At 47.5% G+C, this 15,875-nt stretch overlaps 1 protein-coding gene across 4 annotated transcripts; it reads left to right on the top strand.

The window, feature by feature from the left end:
- The first annotated feature begins 1,904 nt into the window (after window positions 1-1,904).
- Window positions 1,905-15,105, top strand: PIGV (phosphatidylinositol glycan anchor biosynthesis class V). 4 transcript variants are annotated; one of them, XM_079778172.1, is made up of 6 exons: window positions 2,799-3,508; window positions 3,754-3,838; window positions 6,491-6,624; window positions 10,575-10,668; window positions 11,296-11,696; window positions 13,324-15,105. In XM_079778172.1, the coding sequence occupies exons 3-6, from the start codon at window positions 6,547-6,549 to the stop codon at window positions 13,603-13,605; spliced, it is 855 nt and encodes a 284-aa protein (XP_079634298.1). In that variant the 5' UTR covers window positions 2,799-3,508; window positions 3,754-3,838; window positions 6,491-6,546; the 3' UTR covers window positions 13,606-15,105. The 4 variants fall into 4 exon arrangements, with proteins under 4 accessions (XP_079634299.1, XP_079634298.1, XP_079634296.1 ...); XM_079778170.1 differs by having other exon boundaries at window positions 10,575-11,696; XM_079778171.1 differs by having other exon boundaries at window positions 10,575-11,696; window positions 13,376-13,541.
- The last annotated feature ends 770 nt before the right edge of the window (window positions 15,106-15,875 follow it).

Raw genomic sequence — 15,875 nt, 5'->3', positions numbered from 1 at the left:
AATCAATGGGAAAAAATATCCTCAGGTGAGGATTAACAAACAAAACAAGAAAACAGAACAGGGTGATGGGCTAGTACAGGGTCGTGATTGTGACTGGATAGTCAAGGGAAGGCCTCTGTGAGGAGGTGACATTCAGCTGACATCTGAATGCAGTGGGTTTGCCAAAGGGTAGAATGGCAGGGAAGGGTTTCAGGCAGAGGAAATGGCATGAGCAGAGCCAGGCAAGTTAAAAAAAAAAAACAGAAATGTCACTTCCATTCCAGGATTCTAGAAACAGTGATGTATTGTTTAGGTCAGGGATGTGTATTATGAAGTTGTTTCTTGGTGGTGTACGATCTCTGCTTCTTCATGGAAGTGGCTGGGTGGTGTAGCCATTCTGGAGCCCTGGGATCCATCTCTGTCTCCCTGGCTCTCCCACAGTGCCGCTCGCTCAGCTGGTTCAGTGCAGATGCAGCCACCATTTTAGCTGCTGACTCTAAAAGCAGACTAGATAGAGTTGCCTCTTCCACTACTTACTCACAGCCTTGGAGGCTGAGAACCCCCTCCCATCCCACCTGGTCTTCCATTCTGACAAGCCAGGGCTTTGAGAGCACGAGATTCAGCTTCCTCGTTTTCCTGTCGGAGCAGGAGCCAGAAAATGAAACAGGAAACAGAGCAGAAGAGGAGGGGGGTGGGTAGCAGAAAAGGAAAAGAAGGAGAAATTGCAGGGAAGTAGAACAGAAGATCTGGACAAAGTTCTACCTCTGAAGGGTGACAGATGAGTTTTTAGAAAACATTCTGACTTGTCACAAGAGACTCCTGCCCTTTTTTTTAAAAAAACACATATTTTTATAGATTTCAGAGAAGGGAGAGGGAGAGAGACAGAAACATCAATGATGGGAGAGAATTGCTGATGGGCTGCCGCCTGCACACCCCCTACTGGGGATAGGGCCTGCAACCCAGACATGTGCCCTGACGGGGAATCAAACCTTGACCTTCTGGTTCATAGGCTGACCATCAGCCACTGAGCCACACTGGTCAGGCCAAGGTTTTATTTTATTTTTTACTTCTCTCCTTGCTCTTATGAACACCACTTGAATCATTCGTAGTGCCAGGGGATCCAGAGAGGTTGAGGGACAGGCCTGGGGTCCCACAGCCTTTTCAAAGCAGAGCTGGGGCTGGGCTCCTTGACTTGAGAATCTGTCTTCCACCCAAGACTCTGCCCTCCGGCTCCCCTGTCCTTCTCCGTTGGGAGGAGGTGGATCCCCTGAAGTGCCCTGACCGGAATCAAACTGTGACCTCCTGGTTCATAGGTCGATGCTCAACCACGGAGCCACACAGGCCAGGGTAACCACCGTCCTTTTCACAAGTAGATTTTTGAGGGAATTTAGTGTGGGCAGAGGGAAACTTCGAATGCATTTCTTTTCCCCATGTGAATTCACAAAGCAAGGACAGTTCGTTTCTGTTTTGTCTTTGCAAGCAGAGTGCTGCTTGGAGCCCCCCAGACTTCTAGAGTCTCCAGCCACAACCAAGTCACAAGTTGCCCTCCGGCTTCGCCGATTCCCGCGCAGGCCCCCGGAGCCGAGAACCAGTCTGTCGCTGAAAAGCCTGGGGTGGGGAAGAGTCTTCTCAACTGCATTTCCCCCTTCTCCTCTAACGAACAACTAAAGTGGGATTTATATTTTATCCACCTTACACACAACAAATACCTAAAGGGTAGTTTAGGTCTCGGGGCCTGAAATGACTTACAAAGAATCAAAAGATGCAGCCCCTGGCCACCACAGACCGGATCTGGGCTAGTTTGCCTGAGAGACAGCAACCATCGCCTTTGTTTCCACCCACAGGAGTAGCTGGGGCTGAAGATAAACCCCTCCCTCGCCGGGGCTGCGGCCAGAAGCTCGCCCGGCCCGGCTGCGTTCCGAGGGCAGATAACTGAAACCGCAGAGGCTTTGGGATCCTGAGAAACGAGAAATCGACCAACGGAGAAGGATTTATTATCTGCTTCCTTTAAGCAGGGTGCAAAGTTGTTCTAACAGTTTCCGTTACAGGGGTACCAACCGGCCGCTCCTCCCCAACAGACGGTTGTGTTGAGTCGGCTTTTTTTCTTCTCCTTTTTTGGCCCCACTTCCTACGAGAGAAACTGCTTGAATGAGGAAGAAGGGAGTCCTGGGGGGTCGGGGGGGGGTGTTCTCTGAAGTTCCCTTCTCCGTCCTCACTAGCCGCCTGAGGTGGGGACTGGAGCAGGACAGAAGGTCCCTGGTAGCTGGAGGAGTTGAAAGTCAAGGGGATCCCCCACTTTCTTCACACCCAAGACGCAGGGTGCCGCTCCTGGCCACAGAAACCCCAAGAAGGCGTTTCTCTCTATTCGGAGAACATCTAGTGCGCGCCGGGCCCCGTGCTGAGCTGTTGCTGCCAGACAGCAGGGAAAGTGCTGCTCGGGCTTCTGTGAAGAGCGGCCGCGGGGCAGCCCCAACTCCGAGAGCCTGGCCCACACCGGGGACTCAGGGATGTCTGCGGGATGGAACTGGGGCAAGAACCCCGCCTCTGAGACAGCTGCCCCGGGGACCAAGTGAAGGCGGGGGAGGGGGCCGAGGACAGGGTAGTGCGGGCGGGAAGTCTCCAGGTGTCACCAGGGCGGGAAGGTGCCAGACCGAGAGCGCAGAGCGGAGGGGCTCGGCCGTCCCCGCCCCGCAGGCCCGGAGTCATCATGGCCGCCGCGGAGGGGGCGGAGCAGCTCCGAGCCGGGCGGGGCCGCCGCCGGCGGAGCCAGTGCGCAGGCGCGGCCGCTCGGGTCCCCGGATGAAGGAGCTGAGGTTCGCACCCCGTCTGGGAGGTCGAGACGGGCTGATGCTGGGGACTCGGCGCCAGCGTGGGAGCCCGAAAGTTCTTGGGGGAGGGAAGTTGTCAAACGGAGGCGGAGGGAAACGAGGCGGAGGCCGCCGAGAAGCAGGGGGCCCCGCCCCTCCGCCATAGCGGCCTCGGGGTGCCGCCTCTTCCTCTCCAGTCTCCCGCCCTCCCCTGCCTTCCGGCCCTGCGGCCGGGCCTGGCCCCGCCGCCCCCCTCGGAATATCCCCTGGCCCTTCGGGGAGAGGAGATCCCCGATGCCCGCCTGGGGCTGTGTCTGAAAGAAGCGGGCTAGACGCGGCTCGCGACGGCCAGCGCGGCCTCTGGCCTCGAGGGACCCCTGTTACAGCGACCTCCCCACCCCACAGAGGGTGGTAGTCTCCCCCAGAGTCCAGGGCTCCAATTCAGCAGGCTCCCCTGTGTTCTCAGGCCCTCCCTGCCCTCAGCACACCCAGCAAGAGCTTGCGCCGTCCTCGGACAAGACCGGGCTGGGTTAGGGAGACCTGGGTTGTAATCCTGTTTTAGGAAGAGTGCATCCCCTTTGGCCGGTGTGAGGCCTGCTAGGAAGACCACGAGGTTTCAGAATTTAAAAATGAAAGAAAATGACGTTCTCTTTAAATATAGACTTGAGTGTGCCGCTTGACCCCAGTGAGCCTCAGTTTCCACATCTATAAAAATGGCGATGGTAATTATACTGGCCTCACAGGGTTTAATGAGATCTCTGATGTAAAAACTAGGGAGATTTTTATTACTCACCTCGGGGGCATATTTATCTCATGGGAAAATGGAGTAAAACTAGTAGCTCTCTGTCCTGACAGTTCAGAGAGAGGGACTTGGCAAAGGGTTTGTTGGGAAGTGAGGGTGGCAATTAGCTGAGAGGGAGAACTCACTGGCTTTATTTTGTTTTTACTTGGTTTACCTGTAAATTAGGGCTGCAAGTCTCCTGTGGTCGCTGGGGCTAGAGCTTGACTCTGGAGCGAGGAAGGAAGAATGGCAGCCTGGTGAAGAGGCAGAGGTGGGTTAAGTGCTTTTCTGTTCCTAACTTCTCCTCTGCATGTGGGTGGGAACTGAAGGGCAAAAAGTGAATTCACGCAAGGATAGAGAACCAGTGACCGTGTGAGGTTTGGTGGGGCCTGTTTCCACGATTCCTCTCGATTCAGCGAGTCAAATGTTGGAAATGTTGGATAGGTTCACAAACTGCCTCTTTGGGGTTTTCCGAAGCTTGCCTTTGAACTGAATTTTGATGAGCAAACCGGTGTGGTGGTGGTGGCCCCTCCCTTCCTCTTGGCTTCCTGGTAATGGAGTAAGCAGTAGGCGCCCCCTTGTGCTGAGGATAGGAACTGTTGCTATTGGCCAATCTTGCTTCCTTTATGGAGAAATTTTATTTTTCTACTAGAGGCCCAGTGCACAAAATTTGTGCATGTGGGGGGCCCTCAGTCCGGGAGCCCTCTGGGGATGTCCCACTGATGGGGAGTGGGCCCAAGCCGGCAGTCAGACATCCTTAGTGCTGCCGTGGAGGCGGGAGAGGCTTGTTCGTCAGCGGTGAACCTGTCTCAGGGCTTCTCACCACAGGGGGAGCGCACTGACCACCAGGGGGCAGCTCCTGCATTGAGCATCTTCCCCCTGGTGGTTAGTGTGCATCATAGTGGCCAGTGGTTCCACTGTTCTCTCGATTTGCATATTACCCTTTTATTAATAGGCTAGAGACCTGTGGGGTCCCTCGGCCTGGCCTGCACCCTCTCGCAATCTGGGACCCCACAGGGAATGTCGGACTGCCAGTTTCTGCCTGATCCCCGCAGGCCAGTCTGAGGGACCCCACCTGTGCACGAATCTGTGCACCGGGCCTCTAGTATGCATATAAGATCTGTGGTTAATCTCTTCCCGCCCTCCCGCCTCCCCCCTTCCCTCTGAGATTCATCAGTCTGTTCCATGTTTCCATGCCTGTGCGTTGAGTGTCTGCCCCCTGTGGTCAGGGTGTGTCATAGCTACTGGTCCAGCGGTCACTTAGGCTATTAGATATATAGATGGCTTCTCGCGACTTTGTAGTCTTGCTCTTAACATGAGTATGGTGAGAGGAATACTTGGAGCAGTGATTTTTATACCCAGAGCCAATGAACTGGTAATGACACATCCTGTTCTTGCCACTTACACTCAGTCAGAACACAGGCTTAAAATAGTCTATTTGTATGCTAGGCCCTGAGGATATAGTTGTGAACCCTTAAGGTAGACAAAGCCCCTGCCCTCCCAAGCAACTTATTTAAGCAATAGCACTAAGACCACATGTCAGAGTACAATGAAAGCATATCACGTAGTCTGGTGAATTTCAGACAAGGGATACCTAAAGGCATGGTAGGTATTAGCCAGATAAGAGAAGAAAGAAAAATATTCCAGCCCTCCCTGTTAGTTTCTCAATTTAAATTTTTTTTTTTTCCTTTAGGGATAGAACCCCGGCATACATCAGGAACTCAGTGGATGTTTGTGGGGTGGAACTGGGGCAAGAACACCAAATCAGGGAGTTATATCTGATGTTCTTGCCCTTCTTTCTGATTTCCCAGACTGGTTCTGTAAGAGCCATTGCTACTTCTTTTAGTCCAAGAGACTGTGTGATGTATTTTTGTTTTTAATAATAAAAAGCCTTGAAGTGCATTCCTTGCCTCAAAATGGCTTTGCAGTTGTTTATAGGTTGCTGCCATTCCAACAAAGAAACGTGAAATACATTTTCTCTGTCTCTAGTAGTCAACTCTGTCTTCCCCCTAAGTTTGTTTTAGCAATGTAAGCTGGTTTAAGTCCTGCCGAGCGGTGGTTTTCTTTTCCTTCTCCACTTAATTTAACAGACCAGCGGAACACACATCAGAGAGCTGAGCTGAAGTGTGTAGTCATTATGGTCTTCCAGTTCAGTTCTATGCCCCATTTTTGGGACTCTGGTTTGGGACCTAGTTTATTATTCTGGGCAAGAGGAAAAGGGCACACACCAAATAGCACCAACCACAATATAGATGTAGTAGTACTTCTTCACACTTTAGTCCATTTCACCATCATGACAGTTTTGTGAGATGGGCAAAATAATCTGATCTCATTGTATACATAAAGAACTGAGGTTCAGAAGGACTAAATGAGAATTTGTGAGTGACAGAGCCCGGACCTGAACTTAAGTCTTTAGTTCCTGCATATTGGGCGGGCACGCAACAAGCTTTTTAAAGAATTGCTGCGAGCCCTAGCCTGTTTGGCTCACTGGTTAAAATGTTGGCCCCGGGGGACTGAAGGGTCCCCGATTCGATTCCCGTCAAAGGACGGGAATGAGTGTGAGGCAACCAACCGATGTGACTCTGTCTCTTCCCCTCCTTTCCATTCTCTCTCTAAAAAAAAAGAAAGAAATCAATGGAAAAACTATCCTTGGGTGAGGATGAACAAAAAACAAAAAAAGATTTGCTGTGAATTTAGCTTTCCGATTTCATGCCTGTATGTGTGGGATTTTCCCAACAAGAATATAGTGTTTCAGAGTGACACCAAATGACATCTGCCTTCAAGATGCTTTTCCCTCATTTGGGAAGTTAAGTGGTTAAATTTGCCTAGTAATGCTGAAGCGGGGAGTCTCCTGTGGAGAATGCTTTCAAGAATTTACTTTCAGCCCACGTGTGACATTTCCTTCTTGGGTTTTGGAGTTTAGAAGCCTAAGGGAGCTCAGTCCTGGCAGCAACACCCCTGAATTCCTGTGGTGAGAGGATGTGGCCCCTGGACCCGTCCCGAAAAGAGGTGCTGAGGTTTGCGGTCAGCTGCCGGGTCCTGACTCTGGTGCTACAGGTCAGTCTCTGATCTTTTGTGCTGAACATGCCATTGCCACATGACTGGGCAAGACACTAAGAATAGTCCCCATCTTCTTTCCACCTCCGAGGTGTGCCCCTCCAGGTGGTTGGAACCATAGACACTTAGGCTTCATGGCTGGAAAATGGGCAAGACTCTTAGGAGTGGTCTTTAATCCCTTGTTTTACACATGAACGTTTAAAGAGCTTCCCTAAAGTCACACAAGTTAGAGAAGGGCCAGAATCAGAACCCAGGTTTCCTAACTCCTGAGCTAGCGGTCTTTCCAGCAGGCCATGATGTTCTGTAACCAGAGGTGACAGTGTGTGACAACTCAAAGCATTGGCCTGGATCCCCTAAGCAGGAAACTGAGCACTTTGTCAATCAGTTGAATGGGAAGGAGGTGGCAATGTCCTGAGACCATCTGTGTATATTTGTTTAGTCAGTAGTGTCTCCTGCTCTTTTCCCAGGCGTCTCCCCTTGCTGTCTCACCCACACACAGCCCTCATAACGCATTCACTTTTGCAAAACTCCCTTTCCCCTCCAAGGCTGTCCTTATACATATTTTAATTGCATTTCATATATGTATGCGTTAAATGCAGTGCCTAGCACAATGCCCAGTGTTTAGTAGGTCCTTAGTATGTGTTGGTAAATGTAGTCAACATCTTAGGTATGTTGTTATATTAGCATAATTATTGTATGTGTGCCTTTTATCACAAGCTTCATTCTCTCTGTGGCTCAGCTGGTTCCTTTGTGGAAATCCCCTTTTCTCTTTTCTCCCTTACTATAGGAGGCATAGTAGGCTCTGCTGGCTCCCAAGTTTAGTTAAAAGTGTCTTCAACATGGAGACTAGGGCTGTTTTCACTATTTGAAGTGGCCTGATTACCAAAAAAACTGACCAAAAAGAGAAAGAGCCTTAAAAATGGGGCTGTACTCCTGGTGCCAGGCTGGAGAAACTGACTCAGTGATAGCTTGGAACCAGTATTGGCTGAGTGATTGGCAGAACCAATGGAGCAATACTGTGACTCGGCATCTGGGATGGGAAACCAGTAAGCTGGGTTCTAATTCAGTTGATTTGGAAACAAGGATGTTTTGTAGACTGTTCACTCAATCACCAAAAGTTTATTAAGTACCTACTCTGTTCCACGAACTGTGCTAGGTGGCGAGTATAAAAGTAATGGTGTCTTTTCCCTTAAGTAACTGACAATCTAATCGGGCAAAAAGATATTTAACAATATGCTATTTTGTTATTTCTCCCACTGCCAACCCTTCTAGTTTTAAAGGTAATGCCATCAGAATATATTGCCAGTTACCCTTCATTGTTGCTGTCATCTGTGGTTTTTTAAAATATATATTTTTATTGATTTCAGAGAGGAAGGGAGAGGGAGAGATAGAAACATCAATGATGAGAGAGAATCATTGATTGGCTGCCTCCTGCACACCCCCCACTGGGGATTGAGCCCACAACCCAGCATGTGCCATTGACTGAATCGAAACCGGGACCCTTCAGTTTGCAGGCAGACGCTCTATCCACTGCTCCAAACTGGCTATGGCTGTCATCTGTATTAATGACAGCTCATTCCTCCTCATTCCTTGAAGGTTTTCGCTTCTGATTCAGTTACTCTTTCCAGCACAACTATTGATTTCTTGGTGGTTTGAATATTAATAAGGCTGATACACCTGACCATTATCTCCTATCATTTCAGCTCACTTTCTCTAGTATCCCAGCTCTAATGATTCTTCTAACCCCTCAGGATTTATAATCCATTGATCCTACCACTTTTCGTTGACTCTCAGCCATCTCAAGGCTTCAGCTCCACTTTTTACCTAGCTTGGATTCCATGCTCCATCATGCATAGCCACACAACTCACTTACTCCCTTCTCTGTATGTCCAACCTTGGTTAAATTCAGTTCTCTGTCATCCCATGCTTGCATCTGCCCAGAGTAAAACACACAACTGTAGTAACTAGTTTCCTTTTATTCAAGATCATTAATCCAATTGAGTCCTCAATGCTACCTGCCAATGTTAGTGTATTTCTCTTGTCCATCCACCGCACCCCACCCCCTCACCCCACCCCCACTTTCTACACATTCAAATCACCAGGGAGAGTTTTAAAAAAACTCAGTGCCCAGGCTGTAACCCATACCAGTTAAATCAATAACTCTGGAGAAGGAACCCAGGCATCGGTATTTCTAAAACTACCTGGGTGATTCCCTGTTTTGAGAACTGAGATTATAGATGACATATTTTACATGTATTAGTCTTTAGTCAAGTCTCTAACATCTTTTCCCCAAATTGCTTTCCTGAGTAAAATATAGAAGCAATCAGAAGCGACTGTCTGCATGCTCACACCACACCCATCGGCACACCTACATCTTCACCTCTGTGCCTTCACTGTGGAAGGTTGGGCGAGCTGGCTGTCCTCCTCTCCAAGGTTAGCTCCTCCACCTGTGCAGCAGATTCCATCTCCTGGCGCCTGCTCCAGCGGTTCTCTGTTCTCTTTCTTGTTTCCTTTTCACTGATTTATTCCCACTGGCAAACACTTATCTCCCACCTTAAATATATTTTTTATTGATTTCAGAGAGGAAGGGAGAGGGAGAGAGAGATAGAAACATCAATGATGAGAGAGAATAATTGATCAGCTGCCTCCTGCATGTCCCCTGCTGGGAATTGAGCCCACAACCTGGACATGTGACCTGACTGGGAATTGAACTGTGACCTCAACCACAGAGCCACACCAGCTGGGCTGTCTCCCACCTTAAAATATAAATATAAATATATATATATATATATATATATACATATATATATATATGCATATACACACACACACACACATATACACACATATATATGTATATATATATATGTATGTGTGTGTATATATATATATATATATATATATATATATATCTTTACTCCACATTGTCATTCTCCTACTACCCCATTTCTCTGTTCGCCTTTACAGCAAATCTCCAATTAATTGTCTTATGCACTATCTCCCTTCTTCCCTTCGCTGTTGAACCCAGTCTAGGCAATCTTCTCTCTCCTCCACCCCACTGAAATAGCTCTCGTCAAAGTCACCAGTGACCTTCACATTGCTAAATCTAGTGGTCAGTTTTCAGTCCCCATCTTACTTGACTTATTGGTAGCATTTAGCAGAACTGATCACTCCCTTGCTTCACTCGGATCTAAGGCACCATACTCTCCTATTTTCCCCCCTACCTCACTGACTGTTTTTTCTTTTTTTGTGTGATTTTAAAAGCACATTTATTAAAGCTGGGGACAGTTAAACAAGGAAGAGCTTAGAAGACACAACTTTTCTATCCTAGGCAGGGCTGCTTAGCTCTCTAGACATGTTATAGAAATGAGTCTAGGCGGAACTGCTTTGGCTCACTGAGAACTCAGAGAAAAGGGGACATTGGAGACAATGAGGGTTAGCCCAGGAAGAGCTGCCCGCTGCCCATTGTTCCCCTGGTTGCAAGTTTCCTGGGGTCCCTTAGAGTTTAGGAGATCCATGCCGGAAAGGGAAGAAGAAGGGAAAGGAAAAGTGCAGGGGTGCTCTCGGGAGGAGGAGTGTGCCTGACTGTTCTTTAATCTTCACTGCTGGATCCTCACCCCCTTTCACGTCACTAAATGTTGATGTGACCAGGGACCAGTCTTTGGAGCTCTATCTATATGTCCTAGTGCTCGCATTCAGTCCCATACCTTTAAATACTGCCCATTACTTAAGACTCCCAAATTTATATCTCTAGCCCTGATCATTCTTCTGACCTTCAGACGCATATATCTCACTGCCTCATTGACCTCTGCACTGGAATGTCCAACACAAATTTAACCAGTCCAAAACTGACTGATTCCCCCCAAACAAATCTGTTCTTAATTTTATTAAATAGTAATTATTTTCTTCTAGTTGTTCAACCAAACTCCTGGTTCTTCTTCATCCCACAGGCTGTCTTCAATGCCTTCATCCCAGATCACCGCGCAGAAGCCTTCTCTCCTCCTCGCCTTGCCCCCTCGGGCTCTGTGGACCAACTCGTGGAAGGTCTTCTGGGTGGCCTGTCTCACTGGGATGCTGAACACTTTCTGTTCATTGCTGAGCATGGCTACCTGTATGAGCACAACTTTGCCTTCTTCCCTGGTTTCCCCCTGGCCCTGTTGGTGGGGACTGAATTGCTGAGACCCCTGCGGGGGTTACTGAGCCTACGGAGTTGCCTGTTAATCTCAGTAGCATTGCTCAATTCCTTGTTCTCTATCCTGGCTGCAGTTGCACTTCACGACCTGGGCTGTCTGGTTTTGCACTGTCCCCGCCAGGCCTTTTACGGAGCACTGCTTTTCTGCCTCAGCCCTGCCAATGTCTTCCTGGCTGCTGGTTACTCAGAAGCTTTGTTTGCCCTCCTGACATTCACCGCCATGGGGCAGCTGGAAAGGGGCCGAAGCTGGACTAGTGGACTCCTCTTTGCCCTTGCTACTGGTGTACGCTCCAACGGGCTGGTGAGCATTGGCTTCCTTGTGCATTCTCAGTGCCAAGGCTTTTTCTCGTCTCTCCTGGTGCTGAATCCTCTGAGACAGCTCTTGAAGCTGATGGGCTCTGTGTTCCTGTCTGTGCTCACACTTGGGCTTCCCTTTGCCCTCTTTCAGTATTATGCCTACACCCAGTTCTGTCTGCCAGGCTCAGCCCACTCCATCCCTGAGCCCTTGCTGCAGTTAGCTGTGGACAAGGGCTACCGGATTGCAGAGGGAAATGAACCACCGTGGTGCTCCTGGGAACTTCCTCTAATATACAGCTATATCCAGGATATCTACTGGAATGTTGGCTTTTTGAGATACTATGAGCTTAAGCAGGTGCCCAATTTTCTGCTGGCTGCACCAGTGGCTATACTGGTTACCTGGGGAACGTGGACGTATGTGACCACCCACCCTTGGCTCTGCCTTACACTTGGGATGCGAAGGAACAAGAGCGATGAGACTCTAGAGAAGCCTGATCCTGGATTCCTCAGTCCTCAGGTGTTTGTGTACCTGGTTCACGCTGCAGCACTGCTGCTATTTGGCAGTTTGTGCATGCACGTTCAGGTGAGGTGGATTCCTGGCTGGGAAAGGATGTGAATACGGACAGAATCCCTGGGCCAGGAATGGGGAAGACAGCTAACTTCTCCCATTTGAGTGAACTGTACCTAGTTTGTTTATTCAACAACTATGTGAGGGCTTTATTTGTGTTAGACCCTGGGTCAGACCACTGAAGATGGAACATGAGTAAGATAAGATTGCTGTCCTAATGCGTCTCATGGTATAAATGGGAGACAGACATTGAACAGGTAAAATTATAGGACAGTGGGATGCGAGAGAATTTGCTGTTTTGAGATAAAGTATTGTGGGAAGCACAGAGGAAAAAAGTAGCTGACGGAAGGAGGGTGTCATATTTAGGCCAGTTCGTAAAGAATAAAAAGAAATTCCATTTAAGAAGCAAAGAAAGAACATTCTGGGCAAATGAAGGGTGTGTGCAAAGATATGAGAATTGTAAGAGGACCTGATTTGACTGAGAAGAGTGGGCACAGAGAATACATCTGGGACCTTCCCCTAATACACAGGTATACCCAGAATGTCAACTTGATAGTTGGCTCTCTGAGGTACTCAGCGGGTGCTCAGTTTTCAGAGGAGACATCTTGTGCAATGTTCAGGGTGGTAGTGTAATATAAAGGGATGGGAAAGGTTTGATCATGAATTCCATCTCTTTTTTTCTTTCTTTTTTCTTTTTTAAATTCTCACTCGAGGATATTTTTCCATTGATTTTTAGAGAGAGTGGAAGAAAGGGAGAGACAGAGAGAAACATCGATGTGAGAGAGACACATCATTTGGTTGCCTCCTGCATGTACCCCCGCCAGGGCCAGAGAACCTGCAGCCAAGGTACATGCCCTTGACTGGAATCGAACCCGGGACGCTTCAGTCTGTGGGCTGACACTCCATCTACTGAGCCAAAATGGTTAAGGCAATTTCATCTTTTTTGTTTCTGGCTATGGCTCCAATTTCAATTTAACTCTGAGGGAAGTCTTTTTCTCTCCATGCTGGCTTCTTAGCAGTTTCTGCCTCTTGGAGGCACACATTGGCTGTTTGTAAAGTTCTCTGAACTGTGTGAATAGAGACATAGGGGAAACAGAAAATAGCATTCTGTGTTTGTAGCTGGATTAGCTAGTAGAGGGAATGCCAGCAAAGGTTAGCATTTCCAGGTAGATGAGGGAGGCCATTTGGCTCTGAACTCCCCTAGAAGGGAGAATGTTAAACCATAGTATCCTCTGCTCCCTTTCCCTCTGCTTTGTATCCCCATGGGATGAGGGAACCACCTTACATTCCAAAGCTCCACATCACAGCCTAGAGTTTAGAGTCCAAGCCCTAGGGTATAATTGGACCCCGCAGAGGTGTTTTATTATTATTATTATTATTATTATTATTATTATTATTGATTAACTCATTATTGTGGTAATTAGTTTAGCTATTTTCATTTGTAACATTGAGGTCACCTGGCTGGTATCATGCACAGCTTTATAAGGCATATCCTAAGCTATACTAAATTTTATGTCCAGTGTAATACATTTCTAGTCATGGGGTTATAGTTCACCCAGCAGCAGGCAAGCCCCAGGCTGGTCCAGTTTGAGGCAGTGACATTCCAATAAATGTGTGGGTTTCCCCCTATTATGATTTCCAGGTTCTCACCAGGTTTTTGGGTTCCTCCACTCCTATTGTGTACTGGTTTCCAGCTTACTTGCTTCAGCATCAAGAGCCACTGCTGAGATCTCTAGAGACTGTGCCTTGGAAGCCTCTTGCAGAAGACTCCCCACCAGGACAAAAAGTCCCCAGAAATTCTATCATCGGACTTTTGTACAACTGGAAAACCTGTTCTCGAGTCACACGATGCATTCTAGGCTACTTCCTGACTTACTGGCTTCTGGGACTACTCCTACATTGCAACTTCCTGCCTTGGACATGACCTGGAGTCTCAGGGGACAGACTTGAAGCCAACTTAACCAGGAATCTGAAAGTACAAATATATAAAAACACTGCCTGCACTGCCTTGGGATCCTTACTCTATCTATTAGAAACTCTCTCTCTATTTGAAGGTTGGTTAGGAGTGGGAACAGTATGAGCCACTGGAGATCCCCTATGGTCCTGGCTATGGAAAATTTTAGAACAGTAACTATTTTTGCAGAAAGTGAAAAAAATCATATTCCAATTCTAAAGTATACCAGGATCTGTCTCTTCAACCAAGCACAGCAGAGATAGTTTTAAACTTACCACTGACCCACATGTAATTTTGTTGTTGTTGTTAATTCTCACCGGAGGATATTTTCCATTGATTTTTTTATATTTTTTTTTTATTGATTTCAGAGAGGAAGGGAGAGGGAGGGATAGAAACATCAATGATGAGAATCATTGATTGGCTGCCTCCTGCATGCTCCCCCTACTGGGGATCGAGCCCAGAACCCTTCAGTCTGCAGGCTGATGTTCTATCCACTGAACCAAACTGGCTAGGGTTCCATTGATTTTTATAGAGTGGAAGGGAGGGGAAGAGGAGAGAGAGAGAAAGATCCATGTGAAAGAAACACATTGATCAGTTGTTTCCTGCATACGCCCCAACTGGGGCCAGGGATCAAACCTGCAACCCAGGTGATGGAACCTGCTACCCTTTGGTGTGCGGGGTCCATTTAGCAACTGGCCAGGACCCACATGTAAATTTAAATGTAAATTATTTAAATGTAAATTTCATCAGCCCTGGCTGGGTAGCTCAGTTAGGAACATCACTCCAATGCACCAAGGTTACAGGTTCGATCCCCAGTCAGAGCACATGCAAGAATCAGTGAGCCCTAACTGATTTGTCTCAGTGGATAGAGCATTGGCTGGTCCGTGCACTGAAGGGTCCCAGGTTAAATTTTGGTCAAGGGCATGTACCTTGGTTGCAGGCTCAATCCCAAGTAGGGGGTGTGCAGGAGGAGGCAGCTGATCGATGTTTCTCTCTCATCCATGTTTCTATCTCTCTTCCTCTGTAAAAATCAATAGAATTTTTTTAAAAAGGATCAACTAATGAGTGCATAGATAGGTGGAATAACAAATCAATGTTTCTCTTTCTCAAAATAAATAAATGTAAATTTCATCAAAAGCTCTAGCTAATAGGCTGATAATAGTCCACACATGATGGCATAGGCCTGAACAGTGTCATGGCGGTCGTAAGTAAAGTAGAACCTTCTTGCCCTAACTGGTTTGGCTCAGTGGATAGAGCATCGGCCTGCAGACTGAAAGGTCCCAGGTTCGATTCCAGTCAAGGGCATGTACCTTAGTTGCGGGCACATCCCCAGTGGGAGGTGTGCAGGAGGCAGCTGATCGATGTTTCTCTCCCATCGATGTTTCTAACTCTCTATCCCTCTCCCTTTCTCACTGTAAAACATCAATAAAATATATATTTTTTTAAAAAAGTAGAACCTTCTTTTCTAATTGGGACATTGTTTCTGATGATTTTTTGATTTATTCATTTATTTGTATGAAAAGTCTTACAAAGATATGCAAATTAAACAACTTTTGGTTAAAGGAGCAGTTACCTTTTTAAAAAAATTAATACAAATTATTTGGGGGGGAAGTCATAGTAAGAAAAGCATTGCACAAGGAAGCAGCAGACCTGGATTCTAGACCTCACATATCAGCTATGTGACCTTGGAGAGTTTTCAGAGCCTTAGCTCCTCTTCTGAAACTAGAGGAAATGATACCCATAGGGGAAGTGGGGGGGGGGGTGGTATATAATCTCTTAGAGGTCCCTTTCTCTAAGATCTTAAGAGCTGCCTTAAACAATGGGATTATCCCAGTCTAAACACTTATATAGAAGCTCAAAAATGATTTGAGGAGAAAATAGTTCTGTTTTCAGCACTTAGAAGAAACTCTCCCCCTCTTTGGGTGCAACTCTGAGGAGTAACTTAAGTGACCTTTTCTTTGACTGAGGGAAAGCAGTGGTACCTGGCAAATAGGCTCCTTGTTCTGCATAGGTAAACCAGTGCCAGGCAATAAGTGGTCAAAGTGGTGACTGTTTTGCCTGCCATGCCCAAGTACCTGTGCTTGCTTGATTGGTGGACATGGGTCAGAGGAGCCAACGAGGCAGCATGAACTGATAATTTGTAGGTTGAATGAAATGGTATCTGACTGGCCTCATTTGGTTATGAGCCCGTCACTTTAATGGGAGTAAACCATTGACCCCTGTGGAGCTATTTTTGCCCA

The sequence above is a fragment of the Cnephaeus nilssonii genome (assembly GCF_951640355.1).
Source record: "Cnephaeus nilssonii genome assembly, chromosome: 7".
Taxonomy (NCBI): Eukaryota; Metazoa; Chordata; class Mammalia; order Chiroptera; family Vespertilionidae; genus Cnephaeus; species Cnephaeus nilssonii.
This window is presented reverse-complemented; position numbering and strand designations above follow the sequence as displayed.

What these genes read in the sequence shown, in the direction of transcription:
- PIGV (XM_079778173.1), top strand. Translation starts at nt 2,128, where the DNA reads ATGAGGAAGAAGGGAGTCCTGGGGGGTCGGGGGGGGGTGTTCTCTGAA. An exon ending in CCCCGGATGAAGGAGCTGAG is followed by an intron (nt 2,793 to 3,753) that starts GTTCGCACCCCG and finishes CCTGTAAATTAG; the next exon opens with GGCTGCAAGTCTCCTGTGGT. An exon ending in AGCCTGGTGAAGAGGCAGAG is followed by an intron (nt 3,839 to 10,574) that starts GTGGGTTAAGTG and finishes TTCATCCCACAG; the next exon opens with GCTGTCTTCAATGCCTTCAT.